The sequence below is a fragment of the Megalops cyprinoides genome, chromosome 13 (assembly GCF_013368585.1).
Source record: "Megalops cyprinoides isolate fMegCyp1 chromosome 13, fMegCyp1.pri, whole genome shotgun sequence".
NCBI lineage: Eukaryota > Metazoa > Chordata > Actinopteri > Elopiformes > Megalopidae > Megalops > Megalops cyprinoides.
This window is the reverse complement of record NC_050595.1, coordinates 32,645,696-32,666,903: the sequence shown is the minus strand read 5'-3', so window position 1 is coordinate 32,666,903 and position 21,208 is coordinate 32,645,696. Positions and strand designations below refer to the sequence as shown.

Below are 21,208 nucleotides of genomic sequence, written 5' to 3'. Positions count from 1 at the left end.
GCTTTCTGCAGAGCCCCAGACTAGATTTCCAGATGTTGTAGCCAGAGGAGCAGGCGCAGGCCTGATCCCATCAATTTCAGCCCCATTTCTGCCGCCCCTGTGAGGGCCAGGCTCCTCGCTGCACTGCAGTCCCAATGCAGAACAAATTGAGACATATCATGCCTAATTCCTTCCAGGATAACCACATTTCAGTAAAGAAGGGGAAATGGGTGCTGGGTTTAACCGAAATAATTTCACCAGTGAATCAAAATACGGTTACTTTATTTTTTTATGGAGGAGTGACCAAATGTTACCCTCACTGGCTGTATGCTAGGTGTTAATAGGTTCACCAGGAGCACTATTTAAAAATAATGGAGCATTGTGGAAACTCATAGTAATAGGAATATTTATGGATCTAAAGTAAAAGCAAACTTGATGGAAGAATTTGTGTTCCAGCATGAAGAACTTGTTCATATTCTACTAATGGTTATGGATCTAATAATAGTAATAATAATCCATGATACATATCCAGATGGTTAGCAAAGAACTGCACACTTTTATGTATTTAAGGTAGGTGTATCCAAAGGATGCTTATAGTTGATTTACATTTTGTGTTTAAGCCATGATGTTTGGATTACTTGATGTTTGTAAGGGAACATGCAGAAAGCATATTTTATTTACTTGTAAATGCAGAGTTGATTACACCAGCATGTTTCACAGTGTACAAATGTTTGTACTGTTCTTGTCATGAGCACAGAATGGCTGGCAAGACCAGTAGCCAAAGAGATGTCCTTAAGAGGGTTCATAGATCAGGTACAGAAGGACTGCTCAAGGACAAAAGGGAATGTGGCCTCTACTGTACCACATATGATTACATATGCATATGTAGGGTCTTTATCCAAAACATTCAAAGATCCAGTACAGATTTCAACCCCCCTCCCTGACGCCAATACTAACCACATCTAAAGAAGTTATCCCTGTGTTATTAGAACAATAACTGACAATAACTGTCCTTATCCTGGGCCATTTATTTATCACTGTGTTCAGTTAACCTAGCGAGAAGGACAGACTTTCTTGTGTCAGTTTTCGCCCCTGACTGATGTACTGCTAGAGATAGTGAGAGTCAAGAATCATTCCAAGATGTCCTATGTTGTTTTATGTTCTGAATGCTTTGATTTGAGGAGTCCACTGTATGGATATTTTTGATATACCAGCATCACCTGGGACCTCTACTAAGAGTTTCTTCAAGGTTATCAAGGTCTATGGAAGCACATTCCAGGTTATATGTCTATGGGTCAGGCGAATGTTTTTGAAGGAGCACATTTTGAATTCTGATTTGGTTTTCATATTTGCCACAGACCTACTTGATTATTCACCTAGGCATACAGGTTGACATCTTGATTTAGCTGAACAAGGCTGTTTCAAGTTGAAACATCTAGAAAACCGTGATTATCACACTTGGCCTCATGAGCTGAGTAAATTATTTCAGCATTCCATGTTGCAAACTGGTGTGTATAGTGTGTGTGTGTTTTGTTTCTTCAGACGCTCCAAACATATTTTTAACAGTGGAAGAGCTAATGTTAAACCCGTTGCTTATGTCCCCATAAAATAATATGGCCGCCAGCCGGCTTTAAAGTGCCACATGCTAAATTCTGGCGGTGTTCTTTAAGATGTGAATTATCTGGAATCTAAGCCGTAACTCAGTTCCCTACTTCATCGATTGTTTGTAGCTTTGATTTAAAAATGTATCGCTACAGTTTTACTTTCTATCCGTCACCACCTAACAGCCTGTTCGCCTAGAGGCATTGAAACTGGCAAGAGACAAGAAACCCATAGGCTACTTACTTTATTTGACATTCAAAATTTTAGAAACCGCAAAGCATGAGAATGGAAGCAAGCCAATATTATTCCTTTATTTGACTGTGGGACATTGATATAAGCAACGGCGAAAGTTCAAAATAGAGTCAGCACCTGCGTGTGAGCTTCGTGGCTACTTTTTAAAAGTTTAACAGATAACGGTTCTCGACATATTCAGAACAGACTTCCCTTTGTGTCAGCGTTCATTAATCAGGATGAACTTCATTCACTTTTTCGACCTTTCTCAATTTCTATCGACCACGGCACCGTTTACTAAAACAGATATATGGGTTAAAGTAGGTAAAAGATATATTAGGCCTACTTTTAATTGAAAAGAATTCCTGTAGATCGTAATGTGTCGTCCACAGGATCATGTAACGGCATAACCAATGTTACAGCAATATGCTGCACTCTGATAAACATTATGTAGCCTATATTATAATCTGCATGTTTACCAACAATTTAAAGCAAAATAACTTGGGTGTTTTTCAGGTATCAGAAGTTGTTGCTACCTTGTTACCTTATGATATGAACTATAACAGCCCTTTTATAAAGTTAAGTTTTGGGAGTCCCACGGGGTGTTTACAGTACTGTAAAATAAGCTGCAAATACTGTAATACACCTTATTACTGTAAAAACAGAAAGTAAGGAAAATGAGAATTTAGAGTACAATTGAAATAATAATACAATTTAAACGTCTATAATTAACGTTAATAACTATTTATTATTGAAATGTGTAACCTATAACAACCGTTTCTGAATTTAATTTTTTCTCCGTGGACTCTCATGTTTTCTAGGTGTATGCTTTGTCTACGATTAGGACATGATTTTCTTCAGACTGAAGGTCATTTAGTCTCCTTTTCCTCCTTTTAGTCTCCATAGTCTCCTTTTTTGCCGATTTAACACTGGAGATATTAGAACCTACATGCTAAAAACATGTTAGGTGAGCGTTTGAGCCGATTAAGGTTGAGAAAATGTATCTACATTCTATACATTCTATATTTTGTATAAATTCTATTCTATCTACATATTCTCATTTTATCTTTTCTGTTCTTGAAGTTGTTCGTATAAATTTAAGGCACATGCAATTTTATTCTAGATGCCAGATATACAATGAAATTACAGCGACAAAAGTCGTTATGAGGATTTCAATAATTCGAAGGATTGAACGAAATATTGCGCGCGATCGATTTAGTTAGTAATTTATTTGAAAGAAAAAAAAAATCATTGATTGATTATTGTATCGACAAAGCAAGCTTTACGCAGCATGCTACAAATCTACTGACCATCTTTTTCTGGTTTAAAAGAAGACTTAAAAGTGTTAAGTTAAATGTGAGAAGCTAAATATGCCTTATGTACATAAACGTCATTGATAAATTTTTATGTACGTTATGTACATAAATGTCAGAATTTCACAGAATATTTACCTTAATGTTAATAAAAGTCGTCTTCGGGAAATTGTGCCATAGCTACTTATTTTCACAACAAGAGCATATTCTAAATTCGTTCTTAGAGGAAATAAAATGTTATTCATAATTTATTTAAATCAAATAAACGTTTGCTTGCGTTTATTTTCCTTTTTGCCGCTGAAATTATTGATCATGCAATAATTTGCGAAAATATTTTATGCAATATGTTGAAACAACGTCCCCAAGGTTTTACAATGAATTATGTTCTCTCGGAAAACACGTACTTTTACCTATTGTAAACAGAATACCTGATCGGTGTTTGTACATCCCCTGCACCATGCACGAGGGAGAAATCGTGATGTTAAAGCGCCAGGAAGACAACTGGAGTTATTCGAGGTCTCGGAGACGCACACTTTTTAATTTAACCTTAGATGTGCTTGTGTCTCGTAAATGAACTAAGATCATTCCTGAAAAATTCATTTCAAGTTTAGTTTTCATAGATAAAAATGCTATGAATAAACTGTGAATATTGCGAATATTTTATTGAACACCACAGCATTGTGGCTGTCACATGAAAACCACGATTATTTCTGAAACGTTATGCACACATTTCACTGATAAAGCGAATCATGGTGATGAAAATTGAAAGTTTTTCATGTGCAGAATAGTTCATTTAACTTTTGTCACGTATGCGAAATTTAACATTTTATTACTGTACATTTTTTTTTTTTAAATACTACATTATTTTGATGAGCTGTTCCGGCACATTTATTTGCAGTGGCTTGTCATTTTCTTTCCACCGAGTAAAACATTTACAGCACAATTCAAGGCGGCCAGTTTGAAATGAACGACTGCACATTAAGGTATAAATTTTTTATAACTGAATAGAAAAGGTGAATGAACAGTTAAAAATGCAACAGTGCATCACACAAATATGATACATACAGTACTATGGACAGATTCCACGAATTTATAAAATTCTCAAAACAATAAACCAGAGCCCTACAGCACTAATAAGCCTTGCGCAGCATGCTACACAACTATTGAGCCTATTTTTCTAGTTTAAAAGAAGAGTTTCACACACTTATGGTCAAACGGAAAAATATTAGATGCCACTGTTAAATTATCACCCCCACCTCCCAGCTGACCCGCATCCACACAGACAGAAACACATTCTGGTATACAGCCACCTCCCCCCATCCCTCCAGCACAAACACACACAACATACATACACCCATTTCCCATATACTGTTCACATTGCTGGGCTCTCACTACTCTGCAACGAGAGTGAAAAATTCATAGAGCAGGAGTGGGTGAATGAAGTGGAGGACTCATCCTGCTTACTCACTGGCCTTGGCTCCTCCTCTTAACCCATGAGTAAGAGCCAGGCTGTATTTGAATTTTCGAGACTCCAGAGGAACAGACACATGAGTAAGGGAGTCAAGGGCTGTTCCTCCACCCCACCCCCACGCTCTGTACTCTCCTCCACTGCCAGAACCAAGACCACTCCGCCACTGGAACCGGCCCTGACCTGACTCTGCCATCACCACGGCCTCTCAGGACGTGGACTGAGAGATGAATGTACGTCTTGAGTTTGTTTTGATTTTGCTTTCTGCAGTGGATGAAATGTCATGGCAGTTCCATTCAACAAGGAGGCTTTGTTGAACGTGACTCTCCCTCCAATTGAACAGGATTTTTAACCTGAGCATACACACTTGTAATTTTACCTGGTTCGACCCAAAGGCGCTGAGACCGGGGCGCAATTGGTCCAGAGCAACGCTGACAGAACCGGGACCCGCAGACCTCAGGGGACAGATGGGGTCAGACTCGCGCGATCTGAACACCCTGCTGCCAGCGGTCCCCGCCCTCCCTGGGGGTGGCGGGAGCTGTGCCTTGCCTGTCAGCAGTGGCCCGCAGTGGGCGCCTGTTCTGGACCTCCATGGCGCACCACCTTATGGCTCTCTACAGTCCCACTCCTTCATCAAGCAGGAGCCCGGTTGGGTGACGGCCGACGCCCATGAGGACCCCCACTGTGGCATCAGCGCCTTCACCGTGCACTTCTCAGGCCAGTTCACCAGCACAGGGCCCTGCCGCTACGGGGCATTTGGAGCACCCCCTCCCAGCCAGCCTCCTAGCAACCAGGCCAGGCTGTTCTCCAATGGACCCTACCTGTCTAACTGCGTGGAGAGCCAGACAGCCACCAGGAACCAAGGTAAGACTCAGTGCACAACCATACTTAAAGCCCACCTGTGTGGAGGTCTCTCCTGTTTCCCAGACTCTGGGAAACAGGGTAAGACCCAAACTGACAGCTGTAAGGTGGGTATGGGTTCTGAAGTTAATGTGAGTGATTAGGGTGATGCGTTCAGTATAATAAGATCCTAGAAATTATGCATTGATGTATTCATTGGGAATGCAATGCACTGGGTGCATCTACACATACTGTACAGACTGTATATGGCACTCCTTCTGTCCTGTGTGCTTAAACCTTACTGTGTCAGGCCAATCATCACACATTACTGTAGGGATGTTTGTAGTCATAACTGACAGCACATTCTGGCACTATTTGAAAAAGGAATTCCTTTACATGAATTATGTTATTATTGACTTTTTATTTTCAGACTTTTTCATTTTAGGTGGATTTTTCAGTGAGAATATAATGTATCAAACATAAATTCAGGGAAAATATGCACAACAGAGCTGTAACCATGAAACAGTACAATATACTATAATTGTAGATTTTATATATATTTTAAGTGTAACTGAATATTTTAGAATTAAAGTGTTATTTTTAAACATTTAAACTTTTTTGAGAATTGCATTGTAATTATTATTAGGTTTAGCTATTAAATGTGCTGTCGTTTTTCATTTAATATGTATTTTTTATCTTACGTATTAGGATACATACATAGATACACATACTGTAAATCATTAACTTTGGTATTTTGTTTTATGATTACCTTGTGCAAATGTAAAAATGATTGCTATGCAATTCTTAATGTTGAAATATTATTCTTATTCGGTAAAATATTTTATTTTCCCACTATTAAAAAAAGTCTTAAAGTGAGCTACAATACAGATAATTAGTTAATAAAAAAACTATGTCAGTGCAGTCAGTACAGATTGATTATACTATTGGACTATTGTGACAATTATGATAATATCTAATAATGTAAAATAAGAAAGCTTTTTCATGACTGAAATTTGTTTGAATGAATAGACTGTAAATGTGTGCAAACATCTTTCCATCATGTCTATCTAGTCAAATCTTTTCAGATTTATACGGTGAAACTGAATTTCATTGAAAGTCCTCTGAAACCCATGAGTATTTGAAGCAGAGCACTAGTGTGTCATTAAGGCTTGGTTTGTGTTAGGTAACAGGGTGTGGGAACAATATTCCATGGGCTTGCAATTGCCTTTTTGCTGAAGTAACAGAAAATATTACTTTACACACTTTAGTCTGCTTTCTGTTTCAAATTGGGCTACTCCTCTCCCCTGCCTGTCCCATCCTGTATCAGGAGTCCCACTTCAGAGGGGAGCAGTGATGTCCGCTCGAGGGGAACCAGTTATGACCAAATTGTTGTGCAGCAATACATTTACATTTACATTAATTCATTTGGCAGACGCTTTTATCCAAAGCGACTTACAAGTGAGGTACAATACAACACAAGTGAAAAACCATACAGAGTCAACAATATTAGAGGTGCTGTATGACAAAATTCCAAAGGTTAGCCAGGCAAGATACAAATTAGCAGGCAAAGAGTGTGTTAAACCATTACAACCAGACCATTACTTTTTATAATTATAGTTTAATAGGAGATAGATTTTTAATCATGAGAAGTTCTTTTAGGGGGGAAGTGTTTCAGGTGCTCAGGTGAGAGAGGAAGAGCTATGTCTTCAGATGTTTCTTGAAGACAGAGAGGGACTCAAAAGAATGGATGATGTGTGGAAGTCCATTCCACCACCGGGGGACAACGGATGGATAGTGATTTAACGCAACAATGCAACAAGACCACCAGGCGCCGTTCAGTGGCAGAGCGTATTCAGTTACTTTCTCTACATGTGAATCAACACTTGGCTCAGGTGTTAGTCAAGTCATGCATTGCAGACCTTGTTATCAAAAATGACTGGATATGTAGGCCAAAATTGTTATCGCCTTCCCTCAGCACCGTGGCAGGCAAACATCAGGAGACCATGGTCAAAAACCAGTCCGATCAGAGCTGTGCTGTGAAGGTCACCCTGGCCGTTCACAAAACTGGGATAAAACACTCTGCTGTGATTGTGAGGCTATACTTACGAATGCACTTTTTTCCCCTCTCTCAAGATTTATTAAAGCATGTGAAAGATCGGCCCAGTGTCCCAAAGTCTAAGCTTGCAACAAAAATCCTTGATAACTGTAATTATCAAGGCCAGTACGACCATGAATCAAAATGTAATACAGCATCAAATTTCTTTTCCTTGACTATTTTCCCTGAAGAATGTCCATCAGTGCTTTGCACGTGAACATTTCCAAAGTGTTTCACAGAATTACATCTCATGTGTTCCACCTATTAGAATAAAACATTGCCCTGTTCAAATGAAAAATCAATTAATTATATCATGGTTACATATTTATTCATGCTTCTGCTCCAAGGGATTTAGACTTTTGTTTGTAATTGTGATAAAAACTGCATGGTCCTTTTGACTCATAAATTATACTCTCAGTATGAAACATTTTATATTTAACTGCTGTTGAAAAGTAACACAGTTAAGTAACACTGTTTGAAAATTTCAACAAGATTCACATTGAATCAGAACTAATTTCAATGGAGAAAATTGGTTTTCATGATCAACATTTAAGACAAGAGATGATTAATGAATGAATCAATGAAATTATTGAAAAAGACATTTGATCAAATATGTTTTGAAGCCAAGCAGTTACATGTTTTTCCTACCTAATTGTGCAATTCATAAAAAAGAGTCATTAGCAGCAGATTGAACACTGTTTAAACTACTTCAGGAGTTATTGACACTGTACTAGTGGTTTTGGGGTAATTTATAGGTATGTGACTCCATGAAGATATTCTGCTGGGTTGTCCTGCTCCTTGCTGTTTTCACACCAGTGAGTGCTGCTGCCCAGTCAAACAAGAGAAATTTGAAGAAAAGTGTCAGAGTGCCCTGGCAGATTCCCACCTCAGTTGCCTGCATTGATACTCTCACCCCCAGAATTAGCCCAAAGAGCAGGCCTGTGGACACCCTCTCAATCAGCTCATTTCCATTGATAAATATCAGGGCTCACAGAGTCAGGAACCCACAGAAGAAAAATAGGATCCTTTAATGAGTTTTTTGCCCAGCTGTTGTGAAAGTGGTGGCTGGTAGTTGATGGAGGTAGTGTTGGGACAGGGTGATTTATGAGACAGTGTAAGCTTGGGGTCAGGGGCTGGCATGATTCACTCTGGGCCCTGGTGTCACCCCTTCAGTGTCCCACCAAGGGTTTGTTTTCATCCAGGTCACCTCTCACCTCTTGCAAGATTATGCCCAAACTTTGGGAACCCTCAGCTATGGGTGCTGGATTGCTTCATTCCTCCAAATGCTGCAGCAAAGAACAGGAATATCTCCAAGTCTGGGAGATTATTTGTGTCCACCCTATAAGGATTGATTACTGTTTTCTGTGAAAACTTGTGCTGTTTATAAAACATAACTACGAAATGCTTGTCAAAATACTTTGGTGTCTCCTTGCTGTACTTTCTTTTACTCAATAACTCCATTTCCTGCATGCTGCCAGTAATGCAGACATGCTTCTCCTGTTGTACGTTTTAGCTTTTTCTCCTTTATGCGACCCTATTTTGAACTCACAGCTGCATACCATAGTAGGCTCTGCATACCACAACCGATGCACCCCCGCAGGAGTGCTGATACGAACGCAATCCTCTGATACACTTGCACACAGCCATGGGCTATTTTTCTCACCGAAAGTCACCCAGTGTACTAGAGTGGTGTGGCCACTCATGGCAGGATGGACACTACTCTGCTGACATCATCTAAACAAATTGCAGGTGCCTGTTAAATCACAGGGTGTCTGATAGCATGAGTCAAGCAACCCCTGCCAACACACCCACCCCTAGCTTCCAGGTTATTGTTAGTTCATGACACGATTGGGATTGACCCCGGGCTGTAGAGCTCAGCTTGTACTGAAGACGAACACTTTAGTTGCTGAGCTACTGGGAAGTCCCTATTGCACTTTCTGAAACCAATCGTGGAACAGATGGGGTCATGGCTATTGTAAGGAGACTTTTGTGGGTTTCGTTTGCCATCTGTGTGTCTCCTTCTCTCTCTCTTTCACCCTCTCTCACTCTTTACTCCTTGCAGGTTATAGCACGGTAGCATTTGACAACACCCTCAACTATGGGCACACCCCCTCACACCCCACCAGCCAGTTCCCCAACCAGTCCTTCAAGCATGAGGACCCCATAACTCAACAGACCAACATGGGTAATGAGCACCACATTCAAGCACTTTGCCTCTTTTCCCACTCTGCTGCCATTGTGATCTATGTGTGTGTGTGTGTGTTTTTATGTGCGGATGAGGGTGGCTGGGCACATGGACTTGTACCTGGGCACAAGGCACATGGACTTCAGGGGTTGGCTTCTGCCATGAAGTCACAAAGGTGTTATTTTCTGCATTTTCTTCCTTGGTCACTGTGCTAGATGCTAATAAACAGCAAAGTATGTTTGCTGTTAATTTTGGGGCCATAAATTATCCTGCCTCTGTAGATGATAACTGGAGGAAACAGCAATATGAGAAACTTTTGGAATGTTTAGAACCACCAGGGGACCAATTCACTATGTTTGCAGGCAAAGGAAAAGCAGAGGTTGTTCATCTCTGCTTTCAAATAGAGGCAAGTTGGTTTACTTTACGGCTTCAAAGCGAAAGCTGTTGTTTTCAGAACATCAGTGAGCATGTGGCTACATTTTGCTCTCCTGACTCCTTTGAGGTCTCAGCTTTTCAGCATAGAGAATTAATTACTTCAGGGGTCAATCAGCTGCTGACCAGGGTTCACTTGGAGAACACTGCTTTGATTCAGTGTTGCCTTCAGGTTCACTACCAGTTAATTACCAATTCACTACTGGCATCTACGACCCACAGCTCATAACTAAATAAATAACCTTAATGTAAGGAAGAAAAAGATAAGTTCTGTGGTGACACAAACACAGTTCTGTGTACAAGCCTTAAGTAAAACTAAACTAAGCATTGGTGATCACAGATGATGACATTTTCAGTTTTACTCCCACTGGCATTCCAACTACTAATGCAGGTGTGTTTCTTACCATGGGATTTACCAGTTTATGTTATTTTTGAAGAAGAGGGCTTGTAATGAATCAACTGGTTTGTTTTATTGATGTTACACAGAAGATTTAGGTACCATTGCTATTTATTTGGACTAGAAATGTTGAATTCTTATATCTTTGAACTCGCAGTTCATAGTTATGATGAGAAGAGGCTAGAGTATGTGTTTGTGTGACTTTATTGCTGGCATTATGGGGAGAGCTAGTGTTTACTCTGTGTGACCAGGGTGTGAGTGTTTTTAGTGTAAGGTCTGGGCTCTGATCCATGTCTGTGTGGGTCGCACAGGTGAGCAGCAGTACCCTGCACCACCCCCAGTGTACAGCTGCCACAACCCTTCAGACAGCTGTGCAGGCAACCAGACACTTCTCCTGAGGAACCACTACAACAGGTACCTGTCCACCACACTCAAGTGCGCATGTGCAGCCAGACACATCCCCATGCTCACTTGTGCATGCGCACCCAGAGCCCCACGCTCACCTGCATGTGTGCAGTCAGATATACCCTGCCATTTGGCTGCATGGGCCAGCCAGCAACTCTTTCACACTCACCTGTGTGATCACTTTTGAACCCTCTATGTCATCATGTGCTCTGCCTACTGGTCACAGTGGTAACAGTACCATGCCTTTGGTCATTTGGTTGGCAAATGGGGAGTGCCCTGTTTGCCCTCAAACACACCAGCTCACCCAGGGAAATTGTCAGCATTGCAATTTTAGAAACTCATCTCTGGTAAGACTTGATTACTTGTATAACTTCACATGGCAAGCTGCACACACCCATAGACAACAGGTCATTCGCTAGACAGCTGTGAAAAATATGGAGTGAACAGAATGGTCAGAAACCATGCATTTTCTCAATGAGCTGCCTGTGACTCAGTTGCCAGACACATATTGAATATTGTCTAGTGAAGATAAGGAAAGTCACTTTGAAAACAGGCCACTATCAAAAAGCCATTGATACTGTTCTGTCACAAAAAAGCCTTGAGATATCAGTCATTAAGTGTTGATAGAACAGGATTATATGGGAGCGGCAATGATAGATGGGAACTGTTTCTTAACCAATCAAAACTGGTGAAATTAGGACCTTCGTGATGTCTGGGAGAGCCAAGTGGCCAGATTTGTTCTGTCCTTATGAAAAAAATATGATTATGCAGCAAATAAATAAATACATAAAGGTAGGGCGAAGGAAGGGAGTGGCTAGTAGAATAGACGAAAACCTTGAGATTGCACGATATGACATCAGAACAGTATTGCTGAATTTTTGTATCCTATGTCCTGATTTATAATATGCGCCCCTCTGCTTGTCGGTGGGTGGGAGAGAAGAGGTAGGGGACTTCCTGTTGAGAGAGTATGAGCACCCCCTAATACAGAAGCAGGGTTTGGAATGTTTCCATTGATGTTCCACCATTTCATTTAAACTCAAAAACCTACCGTTACATCTTGCCTGTATAATTTTATGGTTTGTTGCATTAACAGTGATGGATTTTACAAGACATATAAACTTGGCATATAAACAGATATCTGTAGCCAGTATACGCAAAGCATAAAGGAGACTGGTCTTTCACTTGGCCCTGACCCCTTCCAAGGAGAGATGGTTTGTCCATGAAGGCAGTATTTGACATGAGTCTTTAATAAAGTCTCCAAAAAGTCATGCTGCCACAGAACACATCCTGACACAGAGGAAGGCGGCAGTGAGGCAAGAGAGGAAGGAAGGGGAGCTGTGTGAGAGCCTGTAACGGGATTTTACTAATCAAAATAAAGACATCAATCAGCTCACAGCACAACACCTAACCCCTACACACCTCTTCTCTGGCATCATACTTTGCTCCCATTTAAAGACTGATAGTCAAAAAAACATTCACTGAAAGAGTGAATTGTTGATCACTTTGCTATTCTGAGAGTTTTTTTTTAATGTTGTTCAAACCCATTTCCATTGTAAAAAACTAATTATGTAAAACGATTTATTTTACCAGGAGTCAATCTATATGTGAACTTTGAAACTAAAAATTCTAGTCCTGAGAGAAAAACATACACTCTGAACACACGCTGTAAACACTTTGGATCAGCCCCTTACATACAGACAACTGGCTGCCTAGTTATAATTAATGAATTTTGGCTGTATGTGCATCTGTGTTTGTACCTTAACGGTTAAATTTCTACATGCAGCACGTATGGCACGACCTGAGGCCAAGCCTGCAGTTTAAGCTACAGCAGTGACTGCTGAGAAGTCAAGAGCTGCACAGCAGTCCTCAGCAGGCCAAAATAAACTCAGCCTGATCTACGACCAGTTTCCTTTCGAATTTCTCCCCACCATCTTCAAAATGGAGATGCCCTCACACTGCTCTGAGTTCTGAGCCCCGTCCTCTGCATGACCAGTTTGAACTTCCAGAATTAGCTCAAATTCCTTAAATAACATCAATATGTTTGTTTTCAGCTTGGGGGACAGAGAGATAAAAAATGGAATATCAAACATAAGAGTGCATCAATCAGCTTCACCTTTGTACTACATGTCCTCTCCTTGGGCCATGGTTCTTGCTCTGTTATAAACAGCAGATAGCTGCTGGGGCTGGGAAGCCTCACATCGAACCCCTGGTCTGTTCTCTAATCAAAAGTATTTGTACTGGCAGACGGCTGCTCTTTGTCCCAAAAGCCCAAGCTGACAGCACACTTCTCAGTAGGTACAGTACTGTACCACCAGCTCACTGCAAACTCTAGTTTCCCAGTTTGGGTTTTCCTGAGCAAGTGGACCTAGGGTTGAGATTCAGTTGATACGAGGAATCTCACACTCATTGCTGGTGCTCACAGATTTGATCTAATGAGCAGTAGGCAATGGATGATTGCATTTAATTAGTAAGTATTTGCTTGTTCAAAGTGCAGACTGAAGTTGGGTTTGAAGCAGTGTTCATTATGAATTGGGCTTAGAGCGGGTCATAACTAGAAGAAACTGAGAGCTGAGTAAGGCTCAGAGACGATGGGGTTGTCTGATGACATGGGCAGTTAGAAGGGCAGAAGGAGGACAGAGGTAGTTGAGGAGGAGGCTGCATTTACAAATACAGTGCAAGACAAAGCGAGAGAGAGAGAGTGGAGAAAAAACCCTGCCAAAATGAGCTGTAGGGCCCACCCTTACTTGCCCAGAAACCCCATGCCAGTGTGGTTTTTATTATGGGAGCACCCCCTCAGATTTGGTTCCAGTAATCATCATCCTCATTCATATCCCTCCAGACGAAACTGACCGGTACATGGAGAGCTTAGATCACTAAGGAGACTGCGTAGCCCAGTATGGTTCTGTCAGCATAATGGACCACATTGTCCACTGTGTGTGACAAATGAGAACAAGCATGTTTGAAAGATTATAAATTAATAAACCCATCAGAACTGCTCTAGAAACTTGTCCTTGTCAGAGAGTCCCCCTCAATTTACCCTTCAGGTTGGTACTGTAAGACCCAAACACTTTTATCTGCTGTCTACAGTGTGCCAGGCTTTACATGGCCTGGTGCAAAGGGTTTGGAAGTTATGCTGCAGTGTTCTGATGTTTAGCTGGTTCTGGTAACTTTAAAAATACCAAGTGAGTGAGTGAAAGAGTAAGCATCTGCCAAGATAACTAATGACCCTGGAGTCTGGGTTTTAATAATAGTCTGGTATTTGAGTTTCAGAAGCAGTGGGATTAGATTAATTGGTCACCTGGTGTTATGCATTTTTTTTCTTTATGTGGTGGTGCATTCACTACTTGTTACCTGGGAGGCATCTATCTTAGGGACCGTTTTTCAATCACAAGGTAGCTTTTGTCTGATTCCCCAGATCTTTTTTTAGATTGATTTTCAAAATCTAGTAACCCCCCCCCCCCAGCACACACCTCCAAGTCTACAAAAAATAAAGAATTTGAATTTTTGTTCTTTCCTATTTGTTTTGATCCCAGCAGTGATAATTTATACCAAATGGCATCTCTGGAATGCATGGCATGGAACCCTGCTAACACGCTGGCATCCACCATCAAGAGGTATGTCAGTCGGTCCCTCTTGCATGAGCTGGAAAGAATTTCCTCTTTGAATGGGATTAACACCCAATGATTAATATCCATGCAAACTGTGACTAGCATTGGTTGGATTAAATCACAGATTTAAAGCATTTCCTGAGCAGAGCATTAGGCTTGACTGTGCTCCAAGATAAGACAGAGGAGGAGGTCAGCCCTCTGAAGTTGGGGTTGTGGATCAGCATGCAATGGATTAAACTCTCACAGGTCCCAGAGACCAAGGGGATTCCAGATCCACACTTTGGTTTGGAGGATGGAGTGATGCCTCCTCCATGGCCAAAAGCAAAGCAGCAAGGATGATTCAAGTGACTGATGTACAGGGTCTTTACAGCAGCAATGGAACACCAGCTGGAAATATAGTCTCATCTTGGTGGAGCAAAGGCCAAATATTTTTACATCTTTTCCAGAGAAAAACCACAGCTCCTAATCGCCAGATGTGCCAATGCCATGGGCCCACAGTGTTTATCTCTAGAGTGAATGAATAAATTGTAGATTCATTTGCACATGCAACTTGTAGGCCTCTGAATTTGACTGTCAGGACAAAGACAGTTCTGTGACATCTCATTAGTACATCTGATGGAAAAGGATGCCCTGCAGCTTAGTCATGAGGTCAGCAGAAAAAAAAACTACATGAATTTGGTTAGGATGAGGAGATTATATGATTGGCAGATAGAAGGGTCTGATTGAAGAGCTTTTATTCACCCATATTTCAATGGCTGCTGTTGCTGTTTTGGTCAAATATCCTTCCAGTTATGGTCCAGTTGCAATTTCTTTGATGCTCCTTAATGTGGTGAAATATGCTTACTGAAATCCACTTATTCAAAATATTATGAACCAAGACCACACAAAGCAGGAAGTGTGATATGTGGGTCCATCACAAGGAGGCACTGTGTTATAAATAGCTGCAAATTACACTTGAAATCAATAACGTTTTACAAAGAAAGTATATTTGGTCAAAAAGAGTTATATGGCATTATTTCTATACTACATTACACAGATACACACGATACAGAGAAGTCCCAGTAGCTTGTGTGTGTGTCAAAAATCCTCCATTTGTCTTAGCTACTGTATGTACATAAACCACCTCTAACTCATAGATTGTTTATCAGTCTATGGTCATGTAGCCCTGTGGTACCTGCAGTATATATGATTACCTGGTGCTTACATATTTTGTGATGACCTGACACTGACATATCCCTGTAGTCACTGTAGAGTTTGTGATGACCTTACGTTGACATATCCCTGTGGTCACTGTGAAGTTTGTGATTTCCTGATCTTTACATAGTCCTGTGGTCACTGATGAGTGTGTTAGTAGGAAAAAAGAGCTAGAAGGCACAACAAACTTGTACTAATCTGGGGTCAAAGTTAGGGGCCACTTTATCGCCTATCCATAGGTATAAATTTTGGCATGATGCAAAGCTGTCCATTTTTCTTTTCTTGAGTCTTCAGATCTGCAAGGTGAATTTACTGTCTGTGGAGTAAAGAGCAAATTACCCGAAAGTAAGGATGAGTAATATAGTGATGTTTTTGCAAATTTTCCACAGGCTATAGCCAGTGCATGTGATCATAAACCAGTGTTCTGACAGTAGAGAGAGACCTCAGATAGAAATTAGAGTGGAAGGGACTTTTCCACAACTCAATAGTTCAATACTACGAGGACATGTTTACCAGCGAGGACTGTGTGATATGACCATAGAGAATAAGGATTGATTTAATTAATTATTTAATTGTGCTTCACTGGAAATGTTCTCTTCCTTCAACAAGATTGCAAACTGGCTGTTGAAACCCTACTTATTTCTGGCAACTGTTGGACCCATAAGTTCATATACATTTACGCATTTTAAACTGTTTCTTAGGGATGTAACATTACAGTGGGCCCACGGTTCGGTATGTATCACGGTTTTTGGGTCACAGTAACGGTACAGTTTCGGTATCTTTATATTTAAGAAAAAATAAAAACACATCACCCTTTAACCATTTTGCATAGTAACTTATGTTTATGCAATTTAGCGCGACTGTTACGTTACATGGTTTGTTATGTTTTCATTAGCGTTATTAAGCTTCTCATTGTTTTCAGTTAGCATTTGCTATGTTTTTTTAATGTTAAACCGCTGTTCACGCAAAGATAAAATTAGCTAGAATTTTTCCAATCTAGTTTTCTAATCGCACTAGAGATGAAACGGTATGAAAATTTATACCGTTGAAAAATCTCCAGAGCGCTATCACTTCCTTCCGCCATGTTTTCACTGACGCAAAACAAACCTACGCTACATGCTGCGCCTGCGCACCTGCGTCTGGGAGACTTGCTAACTTTGGTTGATGCTAGGCAGTATTTAACCTGAGTTTTTCAAAGCGCGGTAATCAACCACGGTTTTAATGATAATTAAAATTTTAAACGGTAATACTAACCGTCGGGAATTTTACCGGCAACCGTTTCATCCCTAAATCGCACCAGTTTTAGCATACGCGCTAAACGGCAAGTCACACTGGTGTGACCATACGCCAGAATGTTTGTTTTTAGTTTCCCCTCTCTTCTCTAGCTCGTATTTGCATACAGAGCGCTGATAGGCTCCAGAGATGTTCTGTGGATCTGAATGTACAACGTGCGTGTAGTCTGCAGTAAGTAATAAGCAAGTTTTGGAAATTAGGCTAGAGGAAAATGACAGGCCTATCGTATTACCGCGGTTCACGTGTGCGTATTGAACCGTAGGGGGTGTACCGAACGGTTCGACAAAATACCGTGTACCGTTGCATCCCTAGATTCTATGAACTGGCTGTCTAAACAAACTAACACACTGTTATTCTAATCCTATTCAATTTTGCTAGGAGCACACTTTTTGATTTTAAGTCATGCATTACTACAAAGGTGTTTATATTTAGATTAATCAGTCTCAGAGGGCTCCCAAAATTAATGAATTTTTGCTGAGAAAATTTCTTCATAATGCACAGCGATGGGTTATGTCGAACCTGCATCCACATGCAATTTGGTTGTTTTCATTGTAATCTGAGCACCAAGCTGCTGCTGATAACCTGGTTTCCTGTATCCCTCAATAGCCATGGCACGGGTTATGAAAGTGAACCCAGCACACCCATGGTGTACAGCTGCAGTACCCAGTACCACATCCACACCCATGGAATGTTCCGAGGAATCCAGGTAAGTCAACCCTAAGCATGAACAGATATGAATGCATTATCTAACTGGCCTTTTCCACACAGTTCTCCACCTTAGAAATTGAGCCTGGGGTGAAAAAGATGTAGGTGGACCGTTAAATTATGGCCACTATCTGCCGGAACATCTATCTGCCGGGTGCTATGGTGTAACTTTCCTAGTTTCTTTACTCATTGGTTGTTCATGGAGTCAATTGAAGCATCATAAATGCTACCCTGTCTTTGGTGTTGAAATCTCAGTGGGTAAACCAAGTGGAAGAGTTGTAAACCACTGAAATAATTTGCTTATCAAAAACTTGTGATGAATATTAATTGCTCCTTGGGGGCAGATGATGTTTGTGGGAGCAGACGTAGAAAAGCGCTGGGCTGAAATGAAAAGATGGGAAGATGGATTGCTGAGATTGTCTGCCTAAGGTCCATAACTAAAAGCTAACATTTCAATAACAAATCAGTGGCACAAGACAATGTTAGTGATCACTGTACAGCAAATTGCAGTGTAAGGGGAACATTTAAGCCTTTGCTGTTGGACCAGCATGTTTTAGCGCATGAGCAGAAGACATCAGAGTTAGTTTATTATAGCCTCGTATGAGCTGTACAACACTTGTATCTTACTGTATAACTAAGCAATTGTTGCATGGTATAAACGTATATTATACCAAATGGCTGTAAACACAGTATGAAGGTAGCTCCAAGATTAATGCCCCATTTTTTTAACCCAGAGCTTTATTGCATACATGTGTCTACTGTGAATACAGACCATATTAGGGAACTTAAAATTGGACCATTTTCCCTGGGACTCCTTGAATGTGGGGCATTTATTTCCATCCCTTGTACAGAGTGTGTTATCTATAACTAGCTCTGTAAATACACATCCAGTGTACGTATGCAATTCAGTTGTGTCTCTGAGACTTTCTTCTCCTCTCACTGTGACCGGGCATCCCTTTGCAGGATGTCCGACGGGTGCCTGGCATCACCCCCCCCATTGTGAGGTCATCAGAGAGCAATGAGAAGCGCCCGTTCATGTGTGCATACCCTGGCTGCAACAAGAGATACTTCAAATTGTCCCACCTGCAGATGCACAGCAGGAAGCACACAGGTGAGCATGAGCAAAGTGATAACACAGAGAAAAGGTGACTGCTCAGCGCCGTGTTGTGGTGTGGTGATAAAGTGCAGGGCCTCTGACCCTACACATGGCTTATTTCCCAGGTGAACCACCACTGCTGGCGTGCCCTGCTCAGCAGTAATTTCAATAAGTATCCCAGTGGTATGTCTTTAATATTGTATCTGGTCACTGGGTAACAGACACCTTAATAACATTCAGCTGTGATGAGAAACATACATCCCCGTTAAATGTCTGGCTCAGTGTCATAATGGCATTACCAACCCTGATATATTCTGCAAATGTTTTTCATCACCTCAGAGCTAGGAGATGCAAAAAAATTAAAAGATTAACGTTATATTTTGTGAAGGGGTGAATAAATATTACTTGCAATCAATGAGAGATACAGTATAAACAGTAATATTGACTTAAACAGGCACTTATAAAAACCACAACTATCACATTCACCAGCATATTTTTGGCACTTAAAGATTTGAATAGACATGGTTTAATTTTTACACCATGAACCAGCACAAGAAGCCTCCATTCGGCAAGGTTTTGGCTGATGCGAGTATCATACTGACAGTAGAGTTTCACTCTGTCCCTGCTCAGGGGAGAAGCCCTACCAGTGTGACTTCACGGACTGTGGCCGGAGATTCTCCAGATCAGACCAACTAAAGAGGCACCAGCGAAGACATACAGGTTAGCCCATTTCCCTGCCTCCCTCCCTCCCTCTCTTCCTCACTTCTTTCCTCCCTCTGTCTTCTTCTCCCTTCCTCTTTCTCTCTCTCCCTCTCTTGTCTTCCTTCCTCTCCCTCAGTCCTTCTCCCTCCTCTCGCTCCCTCTCCCTCCCTCAACCCTCCCTTTCTGTCTGTCCCTCTCACTCAAGTCATCTGTATGTGTATACACAGGCTCAAATGGCAGGGACACTACATTTTCTATTAGTGCTGATGTGCCATGTTTAACCCTTCACACACTCAAACTGAAAACAAGCCATTGCAATACAGAATACCTGTGCATTCAAAGGTTTAGAATTCATAAAACCATTGTTTAATTAAAACTCTGGGCCATTGGCTCATCAGAAAATACAACCCCCTCACTAATAACAGTTTGTGTTTGTGACAGTATCAAATTACTTCTCATCACAGATCACTGCAGGCAGTAGATCAAATCTGATTTAACGTAATAGATGTTCCATTACATTGAAATGGCATTTTGACAAGGCAATGTCCTCCAAAATGAAAAGAGAATGATAACATAACAAAAATAATCTTAAAAAAGACAAGAAGACTGTATGAAATACTAAAACAATACCAATTTATGGATATTACAGGGACCGATTACAGTACATTAAGTTTTTCAGTAACAGTTACTGCTGACTTGTTGAAAAAATAAAAATACTATACAATATTGGCAATAATAGCAATAATGATATACCATTTGTGTTGTGGATGAGTCATGAATGGCTGAGCCTGTGACCTCGACTGTATGTGTACCTCTCTTCTCATGTGTGTGCCCAGGTGTAAAACCTTTCCAGTGCGAGACCTGTCAGAGAAAGTTCTCACGGTCTGACCACCTTAAGACCCACACCCGGACTCATACAGGTAAAACAAGTGCGTATACTTTTATTTTTTCACTTTTATGTATCACTTTGACTTACTGCACCTTACAGATTATTACTGTAACATATTACTTGAGTCACCCAACATACTCTTCTAAATACAAAAAACAGTAAATACCAAGTCATTTTCAAACAAACTGTACTGTACTATTTAAATTTTCAAATTTAGGTCAGGATTAGCATTGTTTTAAATGATTTCTCTCTCTCTTCAGGTGAGAAGCCATTCACCTGCAGGTGGCCCAACTGCCAGAAGAAGTTTGCCAGGTCTGACGAGCTGGTTCGGCATCATAACATGCATCAGAGGAACCTAACCAAGCTACAGCTAGCACTCTGACTAGGCTGACCAAGAAGAGCACATTACCCTGGTGGAAGAGGGTCATCTTAACACAGGCTAAATCTGTAATATTGCTTGTCGCATGAGGGCAGTGGGTGTGTCATAGCAGCAGAGCCAGCCAGCAGACAGTGTCACTGGGTATTTTCATGTACAGCCCCATACTCAGTAAGGAACAGTCATCCCCTGACTGACACCAGTGTGTTCTGTATAAAACATGACCAAGTTTCTCCATTCTATGTGGAAGTTAATAGCTCCTTTCACTTCCTGTAGTTCTTATGTGATCAGTTGTGTGCCTTTTTTAATTGAAGTTGTGGACGATGATCAGTCTAAGTTATTTAATTTTTTAAATAAAACTTTCAGCTTTTATACACACACTTTGCAAAAAGGTATCC

At 40.8% G+C, this 21,208-nt stretch overlaps 1 protein-coding gene across 10 annotated transcripts; it reads left to right on the top strand.

Annotated features, from left to right (window-relative positions):
- Positions 1 to 5,060: 5,060 nt before the first annotated feature.
- On the top strand, positions 5,061 to 20,816 carry LOC118787983 (Wilms tumor protein homolog). Of its 10 annotated transcripts, none has more exons than XM_036543785.1 (10): positions 5,061 to 5,457; positions 9,591 to 9,713; positions 10,854 to 10,956; positions 14,484 to 14,561; positions 17,305 to 17,307; positions 17,649 to 17,748; positions 18,711 to 18,858; positions 19,474 to 19,563; positions 20,382 to 20,474; positions 20,695 to 20,816. In XM_036543785.1, the coding sequence occupies exons 1-10, from the start codon at positions 5,061 to 5,063 to the stop codon at positions 20,814 to 20,816; spliced, it is 1,257 nt and encodes a 418-aa protein (XP_036399678.1). The 10 variants fall into 10 exon arrangements, with proteins under 10 accessions (XP_036399678.1, XP_036399677.1, XP_036399675.1 ...); XM_036543784.1 differs by lacking the exon at positions 17,305 to 17,307 and adding an exon at positions 17,135 to 17,137; XM_036543782.1 differs by lacking the exon at positions 17,305 to 17,307 and adding an exon at positions 14,929 to 14,980 and having other exon boundaries at positions 17,644 to 17,748; positions 20,382 to 20,465.
- The last annotated feature ends 392 nt before the right edge of the window (positions 20,817 to 21,208 follow it).

What these genes read in the sequence shown, in the direction of transcription:
- LOC118787983 (XM_036543781.1), top strand. Translation starts at nt 5,061, where the DNA reads ATGGGGTCAGACTCGCGCGATCTGAACACCCTGCTGCCAGCGGTCCCC. An exon ending in CTGGCATCCACCATCAAGAG is followed by an intron (nt 14,562 to 14,928) that starts GTATGTCAGTCG and finishes TCTTTACAGCAG; the next exon opens with CAATGGAACACCAGCTGGAA. An exon ending in GAATGTTCCGAGGAATCCAG is followed by an intron (nt 17,749 to 18,710) that starts GTAAGTCAACCC and finishes ATCCCTTTGCAG; the next exon opens with GATGTCCGACGGGTGCCTGG.